The sequence below is a fragment of the Crocodylus siamensis genome, chromosome 3 (assembly GCF_052110815.1).
Source record: "Crocodylus siamensis isolate JL-2025a chromosome 3, ASM5211081v1, whole genome shotgun sequence".
NCBI lineage: Eukaryota > Metazoa > Chordata > Crocodylia > Crocodylidae > Crocodylus > Crocodylus siamensis.
The window spans coordinates 132,196,990-132,221,825 of NC_143397.1; the positions used below are offsets into that span (position 1 = coordinate 132,196,990).

At 42.5% G+C, this 24,836-nt stretch overlaps 1 protein-coding gene across 5 annotated transcripts in view; it reads left to right on the forward strand.

Moving 5' to 3' along the window:
• PHACTR1 (phosphatase and actin regulator 1) overlaps nucleotides 1-24,836 on the forward strand; it is a 470,686-nt gene that overhangs the window by 402,271 nt on the left and 43,579 nt on the right. For all 5 annotated transcript variants that reach the window (XM_090039210.1, XM_090039212.1, XM_090039208.1 and 2 more), the window contains 2 exons: nucleotides 9,413-9,621; nucleotides 14,165-14,321. In XM_090039210.1, the coding sequence (XP_089895336.1) occupies nucleotides 9,413-9,621; nucleotides 14,165-14,321 (366 nt within the window). The remainder of the gene's footprint in view (nucleotides 1-9,412; nucleotides 9,622-14,164; nucleotides 14,322-24,836) is intronic.

Consider the following 24,836-nt stretch of genomic DNA (forward strand, 5'->3'; position numbering starts at 1 on the left):
TCTTGCAAAATCCTCCTTATACTGGTCATGTGTCCTGAGCTGAGAAGGGTGCAAAACTAGAGTTCAGCGCTTCCTCGTGAATAAGTTCATGGAATCCACCTCCATTAGGAATCAGTCAGGTACTAGTCATCTCTCAGGACCAATTTTTTAGCAAGACTTTCCATCTCTACAGCTCCAAGGAGATCTTCACTGGGTTGTATTTCCAAGACTGGATCCTGGGTGAGATCCCTATCCCAGGGCTACACAAGGAAGACAGTAATTCTAACTGCCTTACTCCACATAATCCAAGACTTCATGGTATCACAAAGAGCAATTCTGCTGTTCCAGTGCATACCTCCACTCTCACTGAGAGAGCTCCATGTAACTTTTTGGCCAGCTACCAGTGACTCCCTCTTCACATGGACTCTATACTGCTGTTCCCTGCTGACTTGTCCAAAATTCTTTCCATGGACACACCACTGAATCAAGCCTAAGCTATGGTTCTCAGGCCCAACTCAGGAACCAACTTCAATGGCACCACCTAAAGAGATTGGCTAGCTGGAGTTTTCATCTGATTCTGATTTGGAGCATGGTTCAACTGTTTGCATAGCCACCCTCGAGGTCCAGAGATTCATGTAAAGAGCAGGCTTGGCTTCAAATATACGTCCTCAGGCATCTTGGTTCCTGCCTAATAGCTGCAGAGCTTCTATCCAGCCTTCCCAGTGTGGCCAAAAGGAATCTATAGTCCTTAGTCTATCCCAGCTATCAGGAGTAGGTTCTGTTATTGAGTCATACTTTTCTACTTCACTGGTCCAAATTCTTCTGGGCCATTTGACAAAGCTCTCCCCAGACCAAAAGGATTGTCCAAATACAAATCCAGGACTGGGTGAGTTGTGCAATGAATCCCTTTTCCCCTTCACCAAACCAGGCTGTTCCACCAGTGGCATTTCAGAAGTATGCTTAGAGGGGCATTTGTGTAGCCCAACCTGTGTAAATTTCCCTGGAGGAAGTTAAAGAGCTGTTTTACAGACTAGCACTTAAGGCTTAATGGTGTCGCTTTACCAATCAGTGGGTGCATCTACATGAGATGCTTTATGCACAGTAGCCTAATAACACTGTGCAGTAGTGTGTCACAGCATGGGTGATTCTAATACACTACTGCACAGTAGCATCCCTAAAAAGGCATTCGCCAGAGCTACTGTGCAGTAACTCTAGTTTCTGCACGTTTAGTTAGAACTTCATTAAGCAAGTACTAAATTAAATGTGCAGTAACTACTGCACATTAATGAATGTGTAGACACACCCAGTGTGAGGTATCAGTGAACCTAGCCAAAATGGTTTGGCAAACTCCAGTTCCTTGTTTGCCTACTGCAAGAAGGGACAAGAATAAATATCAAGTTCTCCAAATATCTCTGTAGCCATCTTTTACCCTCTTCAAGAAACACACTATCCACTTCTTGTAGGTTTCATCTCACTAGATTTTAGAGGAATGATTTCACCTTTCCTCCTTGAGTAAATGATTACCAGCATGACAATAATCTAAATTCAGACTTCTCACATAAATCTCTTCTCAATAGCACCATAGTTAGTCACAGCAGTACAACTTCTTTGCACTTCTGATTTTATTAAGAGGGTACTACAGAGTAACCAAAGGTGCTTATAATGATAGTTAACTCAGAATTCTTCACATTTATGTGTTGAGTTAAATTCTAAAACGAGCCTGCTTATCTGTGGTTTTGATGTGTGACAAGCAACACAGCAAGATCCTCAAATTGCTTTAAAATGGGTTATTTGAACATTTAATAATTTGTTTAATACATACTACTGTCAGTCCCACAACCTTTGAAAACTGTTGTGTAATAAGCCACATGCCAATGCATATATTCTGAAAGCAAAAAGGAAATCTACACACTTTGGAGTTGTTTTATGACCTTGACTGTCTTTCATATACTTATCTGCAATACTGCAGATACTCCACAGTTTCACAACACCCAGTCAGATGACTTGAAGAATCAGACTAGTGTAGAGAAGAACAGTTTTAATCAAGCAGCGCATAGAATATCAGAAAAAAGTCAAGCTTAAAATAGAAAGTGCTGTTGTTGGGAGGCTGGGTGACTGAGGGATACAATAATGGGAAAAGGAGCCTTCCATTGAACTAGGTCACTAGTTCAAATCAAGCCCCAGTAAGATAGTGCTGGAGAACTATTACTGCCTGATCACTAATTGTCAGCCTAAATTGTTGGTCTTGTTATTTTCACAGGAATGAATAATCCATCTCCCCAAAACACTCTATCACAATTAGCACTATGGTTGGCAGTCCTGTCTGAAATGTGAATGATTAAAATTAGTGGAACCCTGATCTGCCCTTCTGCCCTTTCATTGGTCCTTCCAAAACAGATTTAGTGACCTTGTACTGCCTGTGTGCATGCTTTTTTTAAACTCAGCTGAATGATTTTGCTGCCTAGTGTTCACTGTCTTTTCTTTTTTTATATCTAACAGCATTATGCTGGGCATTATTATCTCTAAGAGATTAAATCTACATCTTCTGGATTTCCTGTAGCTCCCATTGAAAGGTTATGCAGGAAAATAGATAAGGGGGAAACAGGCATTTTTAAAAGAGAAAAGGTAATTGAATTTAAATTATTAAAACTTATCAATCAATTAAAAATTAATTAAAAGTTTTTAATTCTTCATTAAAAGAACTCAGTTGATGTATCCCAAAATCACTTCTGAGATAAAAATAGATTTATGTAAAAATCATTGAAATCTAATACAGAAATTCACAACCTAATTTTTCATAAATATTTAATATTGTAGGGTGCAAAACAGATATCTCTAGGCAACCTGAGTTCTCTCTAAGAGGTTCAGCCCATGAAAACATACCTTGGTTTGTTAAGCTATAATACTAAACCAGTTAACAAGAAGATCTCTCATGAAGCTAGACATAATAGTAGAAATGTGGCAGCATTCACTATCAGCCCTTAAATGCCCTAAAATTTCTAAGCACTTTATAGAATAACAATGTAGCTGCAAAAGTCACTTCACCACCTTCACCAACTACTCTGAAATGCAGTCATTTCTGGGGTGAAATGTGGTAACTGCTTAACACAGTCCATATCAACAATACAATGAAGGTTAGGACAGGAAGTGAAGAATAACCATTGACATCACAGTCATCATCATCATCAGTGGCAATCCCTTTCAGTTGAGGATGAATGTCTTCCATGATTGTGTTATCTGTGGGTCTGCAAATGGCTTAGAAGGCCAATCTAGGATTAACAGGTTCTATTGCAACTCAGGCACATGTTTCCATGCAGAGTGGATGGCTCTGCATTCCTGATTTGATCCATGACACACTGTTTCTAACTTTTCCATCTCCTGTTGTCATTGTGGGTTTCAAAGTACTGAGATCCCTGTAGCAAACTCTTCCTCCATTTGGCAGGGTCCTCAGAGATAGTCTCCTGTGAGTTGATTTCAGTGTTTCATTTTTTCAATTTGGCCTTGAGGACATCCTTGAAGTGCTTTCTCTGCTTTCCTCTTGAGCGTATACCTTAACTGAGCTGAAAGAATAAAGCTTGCTTTCGGAGTTTGGAGGCAGAGATCCGGATGACATGGCTGGCCTAAAAAAGTTGGTGTTGAATGCTCATTGACTTGGTGCTTGTGGTGTTTGCTTACAAGAAGACGCTAATGTTGGTGCGTTTGTCTTCCCACTAGATTCAAAGGATCTCCTATAGGCAGCATGGATGGTACTTCTCCAGCAACTTGAGGTATCTCCTGAATGTTTTCCAAATCTCAGCTCTATGGGCAACTGGTGCCTCCTGAGTCAAGGGGGGCACTTATCCCCCCAGCAGCCAGTCAGCAACTAGTGAGGTCCCCTCATGGCCAATCACACTGACCCGGAAGTGCCAGCGGCACACCCAGAAGTGCCAGTGGCGCTTCTCCTGGTGCCCCCATTACCCAGACAGTGCTCTTGGGGCGCACGAGTGCTTCTGCCTACCCTCCCCACCCCCCGTCGCCTAAGCAGGGAATGCTAGCTGTCAGGGGGTGCACCAGCATTCTTATGGGGAGCACATGCACCCCTGTGCACCCCCTACACATCACTACTGCTCAACTTCATACAGTAAGGTAGAGATAATGACTGCTTGATAAACTGTGAGCTTGATTTCAAATCTTATGTCACACTCTTTCCTGTGGTGGACAGCAAGGTGATCTTTGTAATTTCCACAGATGGACCCTTCTCCTTTCATGAAGATTGTCATGATCATGGCATCCCTACGGTCCTTAAGATGAGAGAACAAAGCTGTGATGTAAGCTTCTGTCTTGAAGAGTTTGGCAAGAATTCCATGTGCTCCAGATATTTTGTCATTCTTCATCTGTTTTTTGCTTTTTGTATCTTGTCAAGTGTTGGAGGGATTCCAAGATCATCTCTGGTGGCACTAATAAAACCATGTATATCATGGATGTCAGTGAGATGTTGAATCTCCTTGATGTTGAATCTCTCTCACCTAGTCTTCCCCCCCGTGTTCTTCATATCATGGGTCCTCTTTGGATCTCTGCTTTGATTTGTTGGTGATTCAGTTTCTTTTCCTTGGAATTGATGTCATTTCACTGAGCACAAGACCTTGTGCTTACAGTCAGTCAACTCTTGGATCTCCTAGCCATTCTCATCAAACCAGTCTTGATGTTTCCTGGTTGTGAATCCAAGTGTCTCTTTGCAGACAAAGGTGACTGTGGACTTGAAGGTACCCCAAGCACTGCTGGCATTCTCCTATTGTTGTTGATAGGAATTCTTCAATTTTTTGTTCAGGCCTTCGTGGAAGAGGTCTCACTTCATTGGTTTTTTGAGTCCTTCAATGTTGACCTTCCCTTGACATTGCTTCTGCTACAGCCACAATTTGGGAGCCAGTTTGAGTGACATAACTAAGCAGATAAGTTCATGATCAGTCCAGCAAACATCAGCTCCTGTAGACTCAATAGCTTGAGTGATATGGATATCTTAGCAATCCCAGGCGCAAACAATGACACAGTCAATCAAGTGCCAGTGCTTAAATCGTGGGTGTTGCCATAATGTCTTGTTCCTGTTTTTCTGGAGGAGCAGGGTGTTGGTGATGGTGAGTCTGTGTTCCATGCATTTGGTCAAGAGGAGGATGCCTTTGGAGCTGATCTTTCCTACTCCTTCGTTGCTGATGGTTCTGTTCCAGAGATTTGAGTCTCTTCTAATTCTAGCATTGATATCACAGAGCAGAATAAGTCTGTCTTCCTCTGGAACATCAGAGAGGACTTAATCCAGGTTGGCATGGAATTTCTCCTTGGTTTCATCGGCAGCATCAAGAGTTGGGTCTTTTGCATTGATAACAGTGGCACATTGTCTCCCTGCCAATTTAAGATGAAGAGTCATGAGGCACTCATTAACTCCAATAGGAAATTCTTTGAATTGGTTTATGAGTTCATTCTTAATGGCAAAGCCGGCTCCCTGAAATCAGAGTTCTCATTCCTGTTTATCCTTCCACAAGAGGGTATAACCACCTCCTTGTTCTTTGAGCAGCCTGTCTCCTGGTCACTGGGTCCCACTTAGTGCAGTGATGTCAACATTGTGTCACCTGAGTTGTCAAACCATGATTACAGTGTGGCACTCACTATTAGGATTGCCCGGGAGGGTCCTGATGGTCCAGGTCCCAAAAACAATTGTATACCTTTGTTGATTTTGACCACAGTAAAGATGATCCCACTGGATGCAGTTATCCAGTCAGGAAAAGAGTGGGTAGGCAGACTATGCTTAAGCCACCTTTTCTAGCCCCCTCCCCATGTAGAGTGAGAGGGGCAGATCCTAAAAAGTGTTGCTCACTCACAGCTACAGAATCACACCCCTGCCAATCCAAGTGCTAAATGACCTTCTTGTTACTGCCACCTACATGCCAGTTCATGACTGAGAGTTTCCAGGCCTCACAAACCTGCTCCTGTCATCACTAGTTGGTTGCCAAAGGGCTTGAAAGCTGGTGAAAGCTGTGCTAAATCCATTTTCATGGAAGGCGCCTGTGTGTGATTTCTTTTATCATAGAGAAGCTACTGCTTATCATCTTCCACATGGTTTTTGACAGAACAAGGCCCTGATCCAATGACAAGGAGGCCAAAACAATTGGAGATTTCCCTCTGCTACAGTCTTCATCCACTTTCACAGCTGTTGGGATTCTAACATCCTCTTCTAGCTGCTCCACCATTGAGGACTTGTAGATCCATGGCTGGGGGCTAGACAGGCTTATTATAGTGGTAACCTGTACTGACCATGTCACAGCACCATTAGAGGTTATATGTGACTTTTCAGGAGAAAGAATATTGCCATCTGCTGTCCCCACCACATCCTGGGGGTGCTGCAGCTGCTTGGTCTACAACTGCTTATTCATCAGAGTAAATTCTGCTGCTTTCACAGCTAACCTTCCCTGAAGGTCATTCCACTATCTGCCACCTGTGGATGTGCTGGGTAGCACTATAGTTCTGCTGCCAAACATCACAGTGGGTGCGTCTACATGTGCAAATGATGCTGGATGGATTTACTCCAGAGTAATTTACTCAAAAGTAAACCCACCCTGGGCAGATGTCTACACATGCACCTATTTGGGGCTGGCAGGGAGCACAGGGCTAGGAGACAGCTGTCTCCTGGTGGGGGCTGTGAAATTGTTCCCTGCTTCTGGGAGCTGCCTGCTGCTGGAGTGGGCTCCAGTGGTGTCTGAATTTCCCCATCTTTAAAAAAAAGTCTTTGTCGACACTTGGCTTTCTTTATAGAGTTGCATTAAGATCTAAGCGTGAAAAAGCTAAATACTAGTAATACACATCTGTACCTGTTATAGTGTAGGAAGCAATGAAATCACAGCCTAAGATACGATTTTCCAGCAGAAATATGACTAAATGGTTAGAGGGTAATGCAAATAAATAAAATAAATACATTTCTCCCCTGTGCCTGGCTTTTGGGGATGTCACAAGTGACTCATTATTTCTGTAAATCTAACTTAGAATTGCTCCCAAAACAGAGAATGACCCATGAGGCTCCCACATGAATGTATAGACTGACAGTACCAGTGTGCATTTGCACCTCTTTTTTTCATTCCTGTAGACCTCCTTGCTGATAGTCTCCAACTAAACATGACCTTCACTGTATGCATCTGAAAGCCAGTAGTTTCAGATGCATGTGGTTGAATGGGGATGAATGCAGTTATCCCCATTCATCTTTTGTTCCATTGTATCCCAGATAAAGTGAAGAAAAAACCCCCTCAAAATGTACATTCTGTTTCAGCTTACCTGAGCCCAAGACAGAAGATGCAAAATGCAAAAAATAAAATAAAATAAAAGGGAGGGGGCAGGGATGGGAGGAGTATAGAACCATCTGTTAGTTCAAATTATTCGGCAAGCTTGGAATGGCTTTCTTAATCTTGCCTTGGTTGATAGAGAATTCTAGATATTTCCCAGGGCTTTAATGTCTGTCTGTCTGTCTTTTTCATAAGTAATGTATGCACACAAAAACTGCATTTAAAAGATCTTTATTGAAGTTTCAAAGTCAAGAAATGTCAGATATGAGGCCACCTGTGCAACTATAATTCAGTCCTACTGCACATATGCATTATGAGGCGGTCTGAAGTTCCATTATTGTATACTATTTTTTTACAGGACCCCTGCTTCAGTGCACAGAAGGAAAAGTGATCACTGTATGCACAACTATTCTATATTTTGTTTTATCTTCATTGTTCAATATGAGGCTTTTATTCTTATTTTACTACACTGATCTGAAGACAGTATTATTAATTTCCTCATGGTTTCATCACCATAGTATTCATGTGTATCACCCTAGTGTGAGTGTTTCACCACTATTAATTAATTTCTCTGTAGTGAAGGGGGAAGAAGGTAGATGAAGAGGTCACCTCTTCATTTTGCAGATAAAGCAGTAGTACACACATATTATGTTTAAAGTATATATGAATTTTGGGTGCCCAATTTGAGACACCTAGAACTTAATTTATTTTCCACAGTACTTAGCTTCCTGTAGCACTTCATGCATTCAGTGCACAGGTCCCATTGACTACTGTTTCAGCCATTCATGTTCAAAGTTTCTTCAAGTCAGACCCCAGAGTATTAAGTTGGGACCCCACAAAATCAGGCATGCAAAATTAAGTAAAACATCTGTGAAAAGTTTAATTTAAGTTACTTGATTAGCATTACAGAGGAATTCTGTGATGGAGACAGAAGCAAAATCAGTTCTCCAGAGCAGCATTCAACTTCCTTATCTTTTGGCACTTCACTTTGCAACCTTAAAAATATTATTTTAATTGTGTGGAGTGGTGTGGCGGGCATGTAGATGTGTGTAATTTCCCAGGTATTTTAAGTAACCTGAGAGGGGGCTCCAAATTTCTTCATGTGGCATTTTACTGATACTCTCTGTGGTTCATCAGCCAGGTTGGAACCTTCTGATCTACCACACAGACCTCTGCACTTGAGCTAATGGAAGAAATGACAGCAGCTTTAGTGTGGGCCAGGCCACAGTGTGGGCCAGGCCACAGAGAAAGAATGTCACACCATTTGCCAATGGGCTTGGCCATTATTTCCCTATGTCAGAGAAATGGTGAGACTTAAGAAACTTGGGTTCCCTCATGCACTGGTTCTTAATCCCAGTATGTTTCTTCAGCCAGCCCCAGTCACCCCATGACCCCAGCTCCCAGTCACCCCATGACCCCAGCTCCTTGCCTGAGCTTAGTGTGCGTACCTCCAACCAAATTTCTTCCACAGCCTCCATTTTTCTCACTGGTTCTCAGTCCTGGCATCCCACCTCCGTGGCTTCCCAGCCTCAGTTTCCTGGTCCCATTAGTTCCTGCCTCTCCACCCAACCAGTCCTTCTTTAATCACTCTCACCGCAGCTCCAGTTGAGGCTCCCCTTGATTTGTCACCTCTATTTCCTGCCCCAGCCGGTCGAGATAATTTGTTCTCTGCCCTCCAGCCCCTGCATGTATTTTATCCAGAACTACTCTTTCCCTTTCCTCTGCCTGACTTTTATCTTTTCTGTATCTGAATCAGCTACCATCCTCCTCCACACTGTCTCAGTGCCAGCAGGAGGCTGAAAGACCCACTGGAGGCTTAATCATCACAAGGAGCTGGTGGGAAGATTTCCATTATATCTTCAAATTGTGTTTAAATATAGGTCCTTTGCCTCTCAGCCCTGGTTATCTAAGGTTTTAAATTTGAATCATCCTTTAATTTCCCAACTTAATTTCTTCTGTTTATCATATTTTAGTCCATTGGATTTCTTGTTGATAACTAAAATGTTTCTCTCCTTCCTTCTTTTCTCAAAAAATGCCTGCAGTTATACACCCCTGACTTCAGAGAAAAGCAGCCCTAACTATGCAGCTAATTCTAGTTCCTTCATTTGTTTTTTCTTGTTCTTTTCCATTAGCTCTGGTTTACACTCTGGTGACAGTGTCATGAAAACAGGACCTGGCGGCCTTTCAGACATGAGACAAGTGCCAACTGTTGTGATCGAATGCGATGACAATAAAGAAAATGTGCCTCATGAATCTGACTACGAAGATTCTTCCTGCCTTTATACAAGAGAGGAAGAGGAAGAGGAGGAGGATGAAGATGATGACAGTTCATTATTTACAAGTAATGATCATTTTTCTTTCTTTTATTTTTTTAAATTAATTTTCAACCCACAAAAAAATAGGTGCTATGGATTTATTCTTATGAGCCCGGTGTTGAACTCCACTGATCTTTTTTAAAGTAATAGCAGTATACATTTGACACTTTTGAAAGAATCTGCCTTTCTATACTTATTAAGTAATGTCAGAATATTTACCTATATTTTTAATGAGGGTATTGTCAAGTAAAGAAATCCCCAAATATGACTTCTTTCAAAGAGCTGTTTTTTTTCAGAAGCACTCAGATTTGTTCTCCCTTTGAAATCAAAAGGATTTTTTCTAGTCAGTTTAGCAGAATCAGACATAAACCAACACTGAGCAATTTTACAAACACAGCCTATAGGATCAGAAATCAACCAGCATTGAGCAGTTTCACAAATACAACCTAAAGGCATCAGGACCAAATCCCAACTCTTACTTAGGTTTAACTTAGCTGTCTGTGGCCACATCTACGCAAGATATTGACTGTGCAGTTGTTACTATGCAGTCATTTAGTACTTGCTTAAGCAAGTACTAAATGTGCAGTAACCTGCATTACTGCATGGTAGTGCTGATGAACCGCTTTTTTGTCACACTGACTGAGCAGTAGCTTGAAACTACTGTGCAGTAGCATCATGTCATGGTTTCTGCCATGCTACACTACTGTGCAGTAGTCTTGGGCTACTGCTCAGTCAGAGTCTTATATAGATGCGGCCAGTGGGTGCATCTACACGTGCAATTAATTCTAAGCAATAAACTCTGGAGCAGTTTGAGCCAAAGTAAACTATTCTCAGACACAGTTTCTACTGTGCACCTGGGACAGCAGTGATTTGAGCCAGGGTAGAAGGTCATCCCCAGGCCCAGGATGGTGATGGCAGGGCTCCCTGGGGCATGAGGATGCTGAAAATGTATAGCTGTGTGGCTAGGCAGCAGGCAAGAGTCAGGGCCCCTGCTTGCTGGGCTGACTGGGTACAGTTTATGCCCATAGTCAGCATCTACAGGTATGTTTAATTGCAGTTAATTACTCTGCAAGTACTATCTTATGGCTGTGTAAATTAGTTTACTGTTGCCTAATAGTGTTGCACATGTAGATAATGATGCTTTACTTTGCAGTCAGTAGTCTACTCCACAGTTAAGTGCACGTGTAAATGCAGCCAGTTAGGGCCAGAGTACATCCGATAAGTGTCATGCAAGTGGAATCAGCTACCTTCAAATTTCTTGCAGGGAAAGAGAATTTGTATGGGCAATTACTACAGTATCCATAACACAAACCTAAATTCACAGCCTAGCTTACCCTGCAGTAAAGTGTTCAGACAGCCATACCCTTAGGTAAGCTCTTATTCAAGTCAGTGTGTATTTGCCTGAGCAAAGACTTCAGGATTTAGCTCTGGGATTTTTGTCAAAGTAAGAATTGAATAAAAATAAGGAAGGACTTAGATTTTGGCTCTGAAATTATAGCTAATTATATACGGGGCTATTTTAAATCTGAGTAACATTGCTATGTTGTCTGGCATGGATCATACATGTAGGAGAAGCATGTGCACTGAGATCACAATAATACAGGTACACAGTTCTGTTATGACTATTTACTTGACTTCCTGGACTCATTAAGAATAGAGATTTAACAAGGTGGGCTGCATTTAGCCTTTGTGCGCTGTGTTCATATTTGTTTTTAATTATTTAAAGCACTGACTTCAAAAGCAGAAGCCTGATTTGAGGTTCTTTTCCAGTGTTATACCCAGTGTGATCCCAGTGACACCTGTGGAGTTATTCCTGACTTACACCAACATACAGAAGTTCAGAAAGAGATTACAAAAGCCTAAGCTATCACACAGAGAGTGTGTCTACATGAGATGCTTACTGCGCATTAGCCTAATAGCACTGCACAGTGGTGTGCCAGTCAAAAACCATGCTAATAGCCACTGCACACTGTGATTTGGTTAATGCGTAGTAAGTGTCACAAAATAACCATGCGCTGGTGCTACTGAGCAGTAACTAGTTACTGTGCATTTAGTACTTCATTAGGCAAGTGCAGTAACTGAGGTGCGTTAATGAATGTGTAGACGCTCCCAGAGTGAAATTCCTGCTTACAATAGGGACCTGATTCACCACTGCCCTGCACTTGGTGCAAATATTAATATCAGCATGGTGTACGTAAAACACTGTTCCTTTATTGGGTATCATTTTGCTCCTGCACTTGTCCCAGGTGGTGCAAGGTCATAGAATCATAGAAGTAGGGTCGGAAGGAACCTTGCAGATCTTCAAATCCGACCCCACCACCTGGGTGGGAGAAAAGACTGGACTCAGATGAGTTCAGCCAGGTAGTCGTTAAGCCTCTTCTTAAAGATCCCCAGGGTAGGAGCCACCACCACTTCCCTTGGAAGTTGGTTCCAGCTCCTAGCTGCCCTAACTGTGAAGTAGTTCTTGCGGATGTCTAATCTAAATCTACTCTCTAATAACTTGTGTCCATTGTTCCTTGTCATGCCGGGGGGCGCTAGGGGAAACAGTGTCTCCCCTAAACCCTTCTGGTCCCCTCTAGTGAGTTTATAGACAGTCACCAGGTCCCCCCTCAGCCTTCTCTTGTGAAGGCTGAACAGGTTCAGGTCCCGCAGTCTTTCATTGTAGGGTCTGCCGTGTAGTCCCCGGATCATGCGGGTGGCCCTCCTCTGGACCCTTTCAATGTTGTCCACATCCCTCCTGAAGTGGGGCACACAGAACTGGATGCAGTACTCCAGCTGTGGCCTGACCAGCGTCACACAGAGAGGGAGGATCACCTCCCTGCCTCTACCTGAGATGCACCTGTGGATGCACGACAAGGTCCAGTTAGCCCTGCCAACCGTGACCTCGCATTGTCGCCCCATGTTCATCTTGGAGTCAATAATGACTCCAAGATCCCTTTCCGCCCCCGTGCTCTCAGGAAGGGAGTTTCCCATTCTATAAGTGTGCTGCTGGTTTCTACTGCCTAAGTGCAGCACCTTGCACTTGTCAGTATTGAAACGCATCCTGTTTATGTCAGCCCACTCCTGTAACCTATCCAGGTCTTGTTGCAGTCTTTCCCTCCCTGCTAGCGTGCTCACCCCAAATTTTAGTATCATCAGCGAATTTAAACAGGTTGCAATTCACCCCGTCGTCCAAATCGCTGATGAAGAAATTGAACAGCGCAGGCCCCAGGACCGAGTCCTGGGGGACTCCGCTGCCCACTTCCCCCCAGGTCGAATATGACCCGTCCACCACCACCCTCTGAGTGCGATCCTTCAGCCAATCTGCAATCCATCTGACTGTGTAGGCATCAATGCCACAGTCGCCTAGTTTTTTAATGAGGATGGGGTGGGAGACGGTATCAAAGGCCTTGCTGAAGTCTAGAAAGTCATGGAGAATCAGACCCACTAATGATAACATGAGTTAAATTTGACACTTGCTATTGGAGTTAGAAACCAGCAGCACTTCTGCACTTTTCTGAATTTGCCCCACACCCCCTAGCTCAGCAATTGGTGCCTTCTGGGTCTGGGGGGGTATCCAGGGTCCCCCCATGTCTGATCACTGAGATGGGGGGACATGGCAGGGGGGAGGCCCAGCACACTCCCCGGTGGACCCAGAAGTGGACCAGAAGTACTGACAACAATCCTTCATGTTTAATTAATTTCATGTACCACTTCTCACCCTACAGGTTCATCCAGGGTTTCAGCTGCCCTGATTCTTCTGTTCTAGAACCTGCAGGCAGTGATATTTACTATAATAGTCTTTTTTCAAATGAATCATTTTTATTTTCAGTAGTACAAAGTCTTTCAGAAAAAGATAATTTTAAAACAACTAATAACTGCGTGCATATTTACAAGTACAAAACAGAATCACCCTATTTTCTCCTAGCAGAATCCAGCCCATGACTGTACATGACTGTCTATGAGACTTTCAAACTAAGAACATATATTGCATTTGTCCAAGGGCCAATTGTGTCTGTTTGTCCTGGAAGACAGAAGTTTCAGGATTGACATGTACTTGCATCACTCTTCAAATCAGGGTTTAGCAGCTAGCTGAATGCATGGCAGCTTTTGTGTCATAATCCCAGGAAATAATCCAATAACGTAATCCCAGGAAAACCATTCAGACATACTCTGTGATGTCTTAGGACAAACTGTCAACACTTCTTAACCCACAAACCTTTGTAGGGTTTATCCTGGGGACAATGGATGTGGACATCTGAATGTCTGCACTTTTTTCTGGGACAAAATTATTTCTTCTGGGACAAATGTGATGTCTCTTCATTGCCTCAGTCTCAGGTACTCTTAGTTTGGCACAACCTATTCATGATGACTTGGGAGGAGTTAAAGAGGCCAGACTTGAGTCTTATCTGTATCTTAACCTCTGTAGCCCATTGGCCCAAACAGTGATACCACTAAAGCAGATGCACACTTATGTACCTGAAGGCCTAATTTATGTTTTTATGCTCTTCTTTTCCTGATTATTTATCTTTATGCTAGTGTATAAGATGGTGATGTCTCCTTTGTTAAGGTCTGTCTTTCCCTCCATAGGTTCTCTGGCAATGAAAGTCTGCAGGAAGGATTCCTTAGCAATCAAACTTAGTAACAGGCCCTCCAAAAGAGAACTGGAGGAGAAGAACATCCTCCCAATGCAGACTGATGAGGAGAGACTTGAACTGAGGCAGCAGATTGGAACAAAGCTAACAAGGTAAGAGGCAAACATTTTTCTAATATTTTCTGGGGGAAAAGGGGTGGAAGACAGTACAAGATACAGCTTCCATCTTTGCTCTATGAAGATTTGGGGTCAGTCTGCTTACAGCGTTTTATACATGAAAAGTCAGCCCACAGTCTGAGAAAAGACTAAAGGCTGTAGATTTTACCTGTGCTTCTGTATAATTCCCCATACATGGCTCTATTTCATTCTTCTGGATTACCCACTATTGAAAAGAACGGTCTCAGGGCATTTTGCAGGGAAAGGGAGGGTCTGTACTGTCTTGCAAAATCATTGATACTGCCGAAGGACTGACACGTAACCCTTCTTCCTGAGTTACCTTTAAGCAGTTAAGTGTTCTCCTGATCAGGAACATTTATTATGTCTTTCACAACATGGCTTTGGGGATTAGGTTGGGATGGAGTGTCTCACTTTGCAGACACTTTCATGTCTGTGGCCTTTTTAATTCTCACTGGCTGGTCCATTTCTTACTGTGTTAGATTTGGGCTGCTGGTAAGAGGCAGTCACTGACAAGAATCCTTCATGTTTAATTAATCCAGTCAGTTTAATTCAGAATACTAGCACACCTGGAAAAAAAGTGTAAGAAGCTCAAGTGCTCTCTCAGGCTGCCGTTATCTGTGCATTGTGTATTAAATCTCATGCTTTTATCTTATCAGCAGTTGGCACGGCTAATAAACATGTTAGCAGCACTCCAAGATAATAGTAAGTCAGAATCCGAAATGGTGATGAGGAAGTAGACTCTGATCAGTAAAATCTTTTATCATCTTAGAATTTGCTACCATGTGTTTTGTACAATGCACCTATTTATTATGTCTGGTTCTAGTATTATGAATCACAGAGAGTAGAAACTTCCAAACTACCTTCCCTACATTATTCATTATTTTATATACATGTCTTCTCTTATTCATCTCCTTTCTGCAGAAAACAGGATCTTCTCCATCTCTCTCTATGAGAGTTTTTTCAGGTCCCTAATCATTGTTATCCTTCTCTGAACCTTGTCTCTAATTCTCAATTTCCTTCTGGAGATGAAGTGAACAATCCTGCATGTAGTACTCTAAATGAAGCGGCACCATTGATTTATCTAATAATTTATCTTATGATTCCCCCACCCACTCTATATGCATTGTAAAATCTGTTTTGACTGCAGTAGTCCATTAACTCGAGACCATCAATAAACTAGCTATATAGTTTGAAAATAATGTCAACCCACAATTTATTCCCCTATCCAGATGATTAATATCTTAACCAGCACCTTTCCAATTTGTTGCCCGTAGGGAAGCAATATGTTTCTATGGTTTGACTTGTATAACTCAGAAAACCAATGCTGGCAACAGCTGGAGCCTTCATAGAATCATAGTATAGTAGGGCTCTCCAGTACACTCCCTTTGTATTCTGTGCTCCTTCACAGTCTCAGATTTGATGCTTGAATCTTGTCTTCAGTAGCCAGGTTCCTGATACAAAACACCACAAATGTTTCAAAACAATGTAGAAGGTCAAAGATCCTACCAGTAACAGCCTAGAAATGTGACTTATACTAAAATATGCTATATCAGAGTATGAGTCCAGCTAGGGAGATGGGTAGTTTATTGACATGGAAGGGAATTTCTTAAGTTAGATGTACAAAAAGGTACCACTTCCATGGCTTCAAAAATAATTCTCACAATATTAAATTGATTTCCTGATCAGAATGATGGTTACATTTCATTTCTGCAGCCATCTTTTTCCATCACTCTGAAATTGGAACATAATACTGCAACTCTCAAGCAAAATTAAAGGAATACAACATTTATACTCCTTAGGGAAGAGCAGAGATACAGAATATAAATTGCAGCTGGCAACTTCAATAACATTTCTGAAAAATGTGTACCACTCTGGCAGTGGTCCCTAAAGATTTAAAAATAACCAGCCAATTAAATCACATAAATTATTTGCAGAAGAAACATAAAATACAGAATAAAATGTTAAGCAAATAGTTACCCTTGACAGCAATGGACTGGATCTCTTAATTTTCACTAAAAGTCTTGTTTGTATACCGCAGCATTTACACACACTCTGCACAATATTTTAGTTAAGAAATGCTCATTAGCTGCAGCATTTGGCAGGTCCAAATTTAACTCTAAAAAAGAGTAGGTTACTTTAAAAAGGAGCTTATGGTTAGACGTATTGAGAAACCGGCCTCTGACATATTGAATGGAATCAAAATCATCCCTACTGTAATTCTACTGGCTTTATTGGAATTGAACTAGGAATGAATTTGGCTCTGAACCATTTGCTCATATCCTATTTAAGTATTGCTGGGAACCTTTAAATCTCAAATCATTCTCAGAAATGGTTATGACTCTATTATTGCATTTGCCAACTGGTACTCAGGCACCAGAGCAAACTTAACCAATTAGCCGTTTTCCCACTGGACTTGTGGAACCAATTCTGGCCTGGCTTATACCTCAGTAGCCTTAGAGCAGTAAGTAGGGATGCACAGAAAACAACCTACAACACAATTTGTCCCATTAGGCATACTCCTTGAATACTACCTTAGCCCAGTATAAAACTAGGACTTGTGTGGTCTATAATAATAATAACACTTAGTACATTTATAGTGCTGTACATGTGTGAGTAAATGCCACTATCACCATATTAAAAATCAGGAAGCTAAGCCTCTGAACAGTAAAACCGCTTGCTAAAGATTGAAAAAGGAACATGGCAAAGGCAAGAAGAAAATGTAGACATTTCAGTTACTGGATGGACCACATACTACTTCCCAACTGTTCAGATGCAGTAATGTCAGTACATGATTAAAGGGAATCCTCCCTTTAGCCAACCCAGAATGAACTGTTTTGGGATATGATACCTAGCAGTAAAACTTCATTAGCAGTGAAATAAAATACAGCATGTAATCAAATTTGAGATTGGGGTAGGGGCCATATGCTAAATCCTCAATTGCCAAAAACATTATAGTCTATAAAGGTGGACTATAGATAATGGTGGAACTACACTGGTTTACAACAGCTGAAGATCTGACATAAACAGCATTTCTTTAATACGTGCCTGGTTTTCAACACGTATGTTTGGAATCATCTTTATTTCTCATGCTCAGCTGTTCACAGACTTCTCGTCCTTTGTATTTTGTGTCTACTCACATCCATAGCTATGCAGAAAGGACCTTACAGCCTTCAGTTACCAAGCAATCTGCACCTCTGACCAATCTTGATTTCTCAGAGTGCCATCTTGCTGTAGATCTCAGGTTACTGCCATCACCCGGCTCAAGGTGGAATCATGAGTCTCCTGTGCTCAGTCTGGGTGTCAGAGGGCAGCCTTCCTGGTAGTACTCATGATTATCTCATTAGGTCTGATTTAAGCTAAAATTCAGTAGTGCCATTTCCTCAGGGAGCAATGGTGGTAGTAGAGACCAAACAGCCCTCAGTGAGCCAAGTCTTTTTTGTAATTTAGAACAAAAGAATCCAGAAAAAAAAAACTTGCTTTAAAAATAAGAAACCATACCATTCTCACTTTCTTTCCCAGAGGCTGGCTGTTCTTTGAAACCAGGAAGGCTCTCAATGTCTTTAGATTCCCTCAGCAAAGATGCTCCCAACCTGAGCCAGCCTGTCTCCCTAGACAATTGCTAACCTAACACATAACCCTTGAGTTGAGCTTTTAGACTCTCTCGTGGTCTTTTGAGCTCCGTGCTTTCAAAATAAGGGTTGATACTTTATTAGAGACCAGACAGGATTCTTGAAGCTAATGGCTTTATCAGTTGTTTTTTTAAGTATGTAATGTGCTAGTGTCCTCACCCAGATCTTGTGTGTTGCTTTCCTGTTTGCTCTTCCTAGTGCCCCTCTTCACTGCTAAATCAATATATCCATACAGGAAAATCTAATAACCTAACACACAGTAATTTCCCTTCACTTACTAGGTCACATACAATGTTCATAATGTTCAGTGTTCTCAGCAGTCATAACTTTATTATAAAGCAGCACTGCACCTGTCACAATGTCCTCCTCCCCGTATCAGAACAAAGTCACGTCATAACCATGGGCTACAAGTACATTGTGTGGAGTAAACAAATGCTGCCCTCAGAAGCATATTCCAGAAGATTGTCCCATTGTCTTCCTGTAGGCAAGCTTGTTGGAACAGCCACTTTTGTAGCATGGGATGTGCTCCTGCCACCCACATGCCATTGTCAGAGTTATGTCTGAGCATCACTGCGCTCAGTGCACCCTTTGAAGCCTACCAAAGATGGAACTGGGAGCCATGATTCCGTCCTAGCTCCATCCACAGACTTAGGAATTAAAAAGCAGCAGCTAATCAGATGGCCAACAAGAGAGTCTCTTTCTAATATGCACACATAAGCTTGTCATATACCTGCTGTCCTCTTCTATTTGAGGAAGAGGCAACTAGATAATCGGTTGAGTTATAAATAAGCTGTTGTATATGCATTGCCCCATGGTCAAAAACGTACAGGCCACATATAGCAGGATGTTCTGCATTAAATGTTGTTCTCTAGCTTTAGATGTATTCCCTCCATAATACATTACGGAGCACTGGAAAATCTGATTTGAGGCAATAGAGATAATATATTGTCCGTGCCAAAAGACAAATGACATGATATCTGAAAACAGATTGAGGCAAAATGTATATATACACACACGTGTACGTGTGTATTATGCTACATATGTGTATGTAGCATAATACAATCTCAGATGATTTAAAAAATCACTGGCTTATTTCTGATTTAGCTATGTGGTGCTAAAAGACAAATCTCTGTTGAATGGCAGACTTGACAGATGGTTATTGTCGCCTATTGTTTTGGAGATGAAGTTAATCGCCTGTGCCCACTCATCCTATATAAGCTGTGTCTGCCACAACTGGGCTGAAAATATTGTCTAGAAACCAAGGAATTGGGAGATCAATAGGTTTTGGTGAATATCTATGAAATAAAAGTTCACCATATAATCTTGAAACATCATATAACCACAGTGGGAGTTTCTGAGCTTGTTCAAATCAAGTCCTGTTTCCTGTGTATTTTTATGTACATGTGTATGACAAGGAGGGAGAGTGCTCACACCTATGACAAAGGGTGAGCTAGGGAAAAAAAGGAAGATGGAATAAAATGGAGATAGTAGGAGGGGGAACTTGACAAATTGGAGAAAGACAAAGAGAAGTTATGGCATCAGCTCAGGCATGATTTTGACCAGAAATCTCACAGAATTGTCTTCAATGTTAAAGCCCAGTAAATCTGCAACATTTGCATAACAGCCAGGGCCCTGGATGTTTGGATAGTCAAATAACTTTCAGATAAATTTGACATATCTGCAAAACGGGATTTTGCTTCTCTCTGAAATATAAGTCAATAAAAGGCAATCAGGTTATGTAAGTCAGATGCATTTTTCAGCTTGGCAGACCTGATAGAGAGTGATGTGATAGACAGAGGCAGGTCCTTGGTTGTGTTAGTAAGAGGGCTGTCCAAAAAAATAATTTTTTATATAAAATGTTAAATATTTAAGTATGGTTACACCATGGCATCATTTATGCTTTCAAAATAGACTAGCCATTGTTGAAGTCACCATGCAGTGAATAGTGTGCTGGCACTTTCAGCACCACTGTGCCCCCTGTACTCCATACCAAGCTGCTGACAGATGGAACAGGGCCTGTATCTGCCACTTCCCTTTGCAGGACAGCACAACTGATCTATGACCAGGTCACAAAATCCTTGGATGCAGGTGTCGCAGTGGATGTAGTCTTTCTGGACTTTAGGAAGGCCTTTGACACTGTCTCTCACCCCATTCTCATTAAAAAATTAGGTGACTGTGGCGTCAACACCTACACAGTCAGATGGGTGGCAAATTGGCTGGAGGGCCGCACCCAGAGAGTGGTGGTGGACGAGTCATTTTCGACCTGGAGGGATGTGGACAGTGGGGTTCCTCAGGGCTCGGTCCTCAGGCCTGCACTGTTCAATATCTTCATCAGCAACTTAGACATGGGGGTGAAAAGCACCTTGTTCAAGTTTGCGGATGACACTAAGATGTAGGGAGAAGTGAGCTCCCTTACACTAGAAGAGAGGGACAGGCTACAATTAGATCTGGACAAGTTACAGAGGTGGGCGGATGAGAACGGGATGGGTTTCAACACTGTCAAGTGCAAGGTGCTGCACCTGGGGAGGAAGAACCAGCAGCATACCTACAGGCTGGGGAATTCCCTTCTCATCAGTGCAGAGGCAGAAAAGGATCTTGGAGTCATTATTGATTCCAAGATGAACATAGGCCACCAATATGGGGATGCAGTCAGGAAGACCAACCGTACCTTGTCATGCATCCACAGATGGTCCAGGGAGGTGATCCTCTCCCTCTATGCAGCATTGGTCAGGCCACTGTTGGAGTACTGCTTGCAGTTCTGGGTGCCGCACTTCAGAAGGGATGTGGACAGCAGGGAGAGGGTCCAGAGGAGGGCCACTCATATGATCAGGGGGCAGCAGGACAGGCTATGGGACCTGAACCTGTTCAGTCTCCATAAAAGAAGGCGGCGAGGGGAACTGGTGTCCGTCTATAAACTTGCCAAGGGAGACCAGTAGCCAATGGGAGAGTCCCAAACACTACCAGGAGTAACAAGGAATAATGGCCATAAGTTGACTGAGAGTAGATTCAGGCTACACATCAGGGAGCGCTACTTCACTGTCAGGGCGGCTAGGATCTGGAACCAACTTCCAAGTGAAGTGGTGCTGGCTCCTACCCTGGGGGTCTTCAAAAGGAGGCTAGACAATCATCTAGCTGGGGTCTTTTGACCCCAGCATCCTTTCCTGCCCATGGCAGGGGGTCAGCTCGATGACCTGCTCGGGTCCCTTCTGACCCTACCAACTATGAAACTATCAACTATGAAACTACCCATGCCCACATTGCTCTCTGTTGCCTCCCAATTGCTGTTTCTCACATCAGCAGCTCTAAATCTGAACTTGGGCACTAAGTCACATGTTGCCATGTTGAAGAAATGCTAAATCTCACTCTGAGTCACCACTGTGACAGCACACACATTATTCAGTGACACAGTAATTGTAGTTACACTGCACTGCCTGCCTTTACCAACAAGCAAGGTATTGTTCAATGTTTTAAAATGCACAAAGGTTCTTTAAAAGGCCTGAGGGAAGCAAAGAGTGTAAAGGCATCATTTTTATTTACAAAAAAACGTTGCTGTGAGGAGAGGCAGCTTTTTTAAAGTGATTTATTATTTAAACGGCATTACAGTCCCCTTGAGACTGAGGCTTTGTTCAAGCACAGACTGGCTTCAAGATGTTCCCTGACAGTCAAAACTGAGTGACTGCTCTGTACCTATTTCTCAAGCATATTTTTATTCTCTCTCTGTCCTAGAAACATTTAGGACAGGGCTGTCCAGTATATGAGCAACTGGGGGCCAGTGGTGTAACAGAGTTGGTACCCAGAACAATCCTGGCAGGGGGAAGGAGGGGAATAGGCTTCAAGAGCAGGGAGGACACCCAGTTCCAAGAGCAGGGTGTGGGAGGGAAGGGAGAGTGATAGGCATTGCTGACTAACCCATGCCAAGATCCTGACCAGTCCCTCACTGAGCTACTGCTGCTGCCACTGCCTGCTCTGCCTTCCTCAGCCATTGCTGTTAAAGCAGAAGTAGCCAGGGACTGTTTGGGAGTGTTGGCATGGGTATACTGCCACCATGAAAATTTTGCAAGAGTTGGGGCACTATTCCAGTACTCCTCCTAACTCACCCTTCCCTAGTTATGCTACTGTTAAGGGTTTCAGGCCTCTGGCCACCTGCTTCTTAGCCATATGCTGCTCGGGCAGCATGCCACACCATACTATGTGCCCATGCCCTGGTGCTGTGCACTGTGCCACATGCCCTCTCCCCTTCCCACCCCTCTCCACTGCACCATGCTATGCTGCTCTGCACTGCGTGGTCTTCCCCCAACCTCAACCCAGTTAGCTGCCGCACCTTGCCTTACCCCCAGGCACAGAGACACAAAGTGGAAGCTGGAGGAGGGATGGAGAGCCAGAGGAGACTCCAAAGGCACTAGTAGGAGAGCAATGGGGACAGGGGTGACTGGTGCCTCCTGAGTCTGGGGGGGCACAATTTGTGGGTGGGCCAAAAGCCCCATATCCACTCCTATACTTCTGTGCCATGGCTTAGTGCTCCCCCCACAACACACCACCAGCCCACACAGCAAAAAACCTGCCCCGTCCTGAGTGATGCTGAGTTGGGGGTTGATCTGGGGGGGAAGAATGCCCTCTGAGCCCCCCCCGCTAGTTGCCTGTGAATGGGGGAGAGGCATCCAGGCCTGGGGATTTCAGATTAACCCCTCAGGGGCTGGACATGGCCTGCAAACCAGCAATTGGATAGTCCTGGTTCAGGAAGAAATGGACAGACAGTAAAATTAGGCTTTACTCAAAGATCTTCTAATTCTTTGGTCTGCAGTTGTAACTTGTGTCATTAGCTCTGATTAACAGAAGGAAAGAGAGCCCAAAGCCACAGCTCCTTCACAATGGCAACAGTGTTACAGACTGTCTCTTCACATGTTGAACTGTGTAGATATGTCACACAGAAAATAAGATTGTGGCCACAAGCTCATGCAAATCCTGGCTTAGAAGGGAAGAAGACAGAGGTCCAGCAGAAAGAGATGTTTGATTTTTGTGTGGCAAAAATAAACTGGGCCTGGTTTTAATGATGATAGTGTCTAAGTTGAACGACATTCTTTTTTCCTAGTTCAATTGAATGAAGAAAGCCCTATGTTTCAGAGGACCCCAGGGCTATTTATGTAAATTGCCCTGTCATCCCAGAGGAGGTGGTAAGAGAGAGCCCTGAAGATTGCAAATTGCAGTTGAGCAATCAGTCTTGTCCCACTGAAAGGGACAGCCTTGTAGTTAAAATGCTGAGCTATGGAGAAATCTGCATTAAGTTCCTGAATCTTCCACAGACTGTGTGAGACCTTGAGCAATGCACTTAGGACCAGACTTTTTTAAAAGAATAAAGAAGCCAATATGCCCCAAATGGGGTTTCTTAGGTACCTGCCTCCACAGGAGGATCTAATTCTGAAAACAGGGATGCAGATGGTGTGGTTCATCACAATTGAAACAACACCCATTTTTTGCCAGTTAAAAATAAACTACTGTGGTAGCTTTACTAATATTTCAGAGGCTTAGGGCTGTATTGCAGCAAAAACAACTATAACTTTATTGAAATGAGTTAAAACTGTCTGCAGGGCTTGTTTTAACTCATTCCAATAAAGTTATATTTGTTTCTGTAATGAAGCACCTATTTCACAAATTAGGTACTTCATTACCATAGCAGAATTGCAGAACAAAGAATAGCTTGATTGGTGGAACTTCAAGACCATTAAAAAAAGAGAGGGTCATTAATACCTGTGGCATGAAGAGTTTAGTAGGGATCAGGTAGATTATTATGAGCCATCTAGTCAATTGACTCCCTCAGCACTGCCTGACTAGAAACACTGCTGCCACTGCCAAGCAGTTGGTTTTAAACTTTGGGTGAAGCAGGAATCAAAGGTAAGGTGAAACTGTACCAGTACATTCCCCCTGGATCTGCCCCTGCCTACTCTGGTCCAACGGATGTTGTGCCCTGTATGTGAGAGAAGAATTGTGCCTCCATGTAGTAGATACATATAAGATGACTGCATTCTGCCCAAAAGGAAATAGCTACCATTGGATCTCCAGCTTCTAAATATGCCAAAATTGTTTATTTTTGTTATTTTGAATGAAGAGAGGTGTCTGCTGATGCTCTTACCTGAATTATAGACAGATGCAAATTGAAAGTAGACAGAAATCTCCCAGGAAGTATCCATGTGGTCACTCGGTAAATGGAAAGTGATTTACTTTACATTACTTTAAAGATCTGTATTTCAGATAGAGGTGCTATTAATCAGTGAACATCTCTATTAATCCTGTAACCACCCAGACCCTTGCTATCTGCTGTCACTCTACATATCCATTCTGGTGTGTGTTTCTCCAGTCCTTTCCCCATGGAATCCAAATCAGTTTATGTAACTGGATTGCAAATTCCACAATCCCCTCATCCCCACCCTATGATCCTCCATATTTGCCCATTAATCTCTAGATCAGATTGTTAACACAAGAAAAAATAATGAATTTTGGCTTTACTTCCTTCTTTAAATTCAGTGGAATATAGTAGCTTTCATTTCCTAGCTTAAATTGTCACATGGCTTTGGTGTATTTGCTGAACAGCTGCATTTCACTGTTGGGTTAAATAATTCTTATATATATAAAATCATGTGTGCATAAATTAATAGTTCTTATACTATGTATAATCATATACATATATAGCTATAATTCTTATATATATAAGACTCGATAGGGCCTTACATAGTAGACTACATATAAGAAATAATATATATACCTCTTTATATTTTATATAATATTATTTATATATACACACACACACATTTTTATTATAATATCTATATAATGTATGAGTGAGATAGAAATTATAAAACAACCTTTG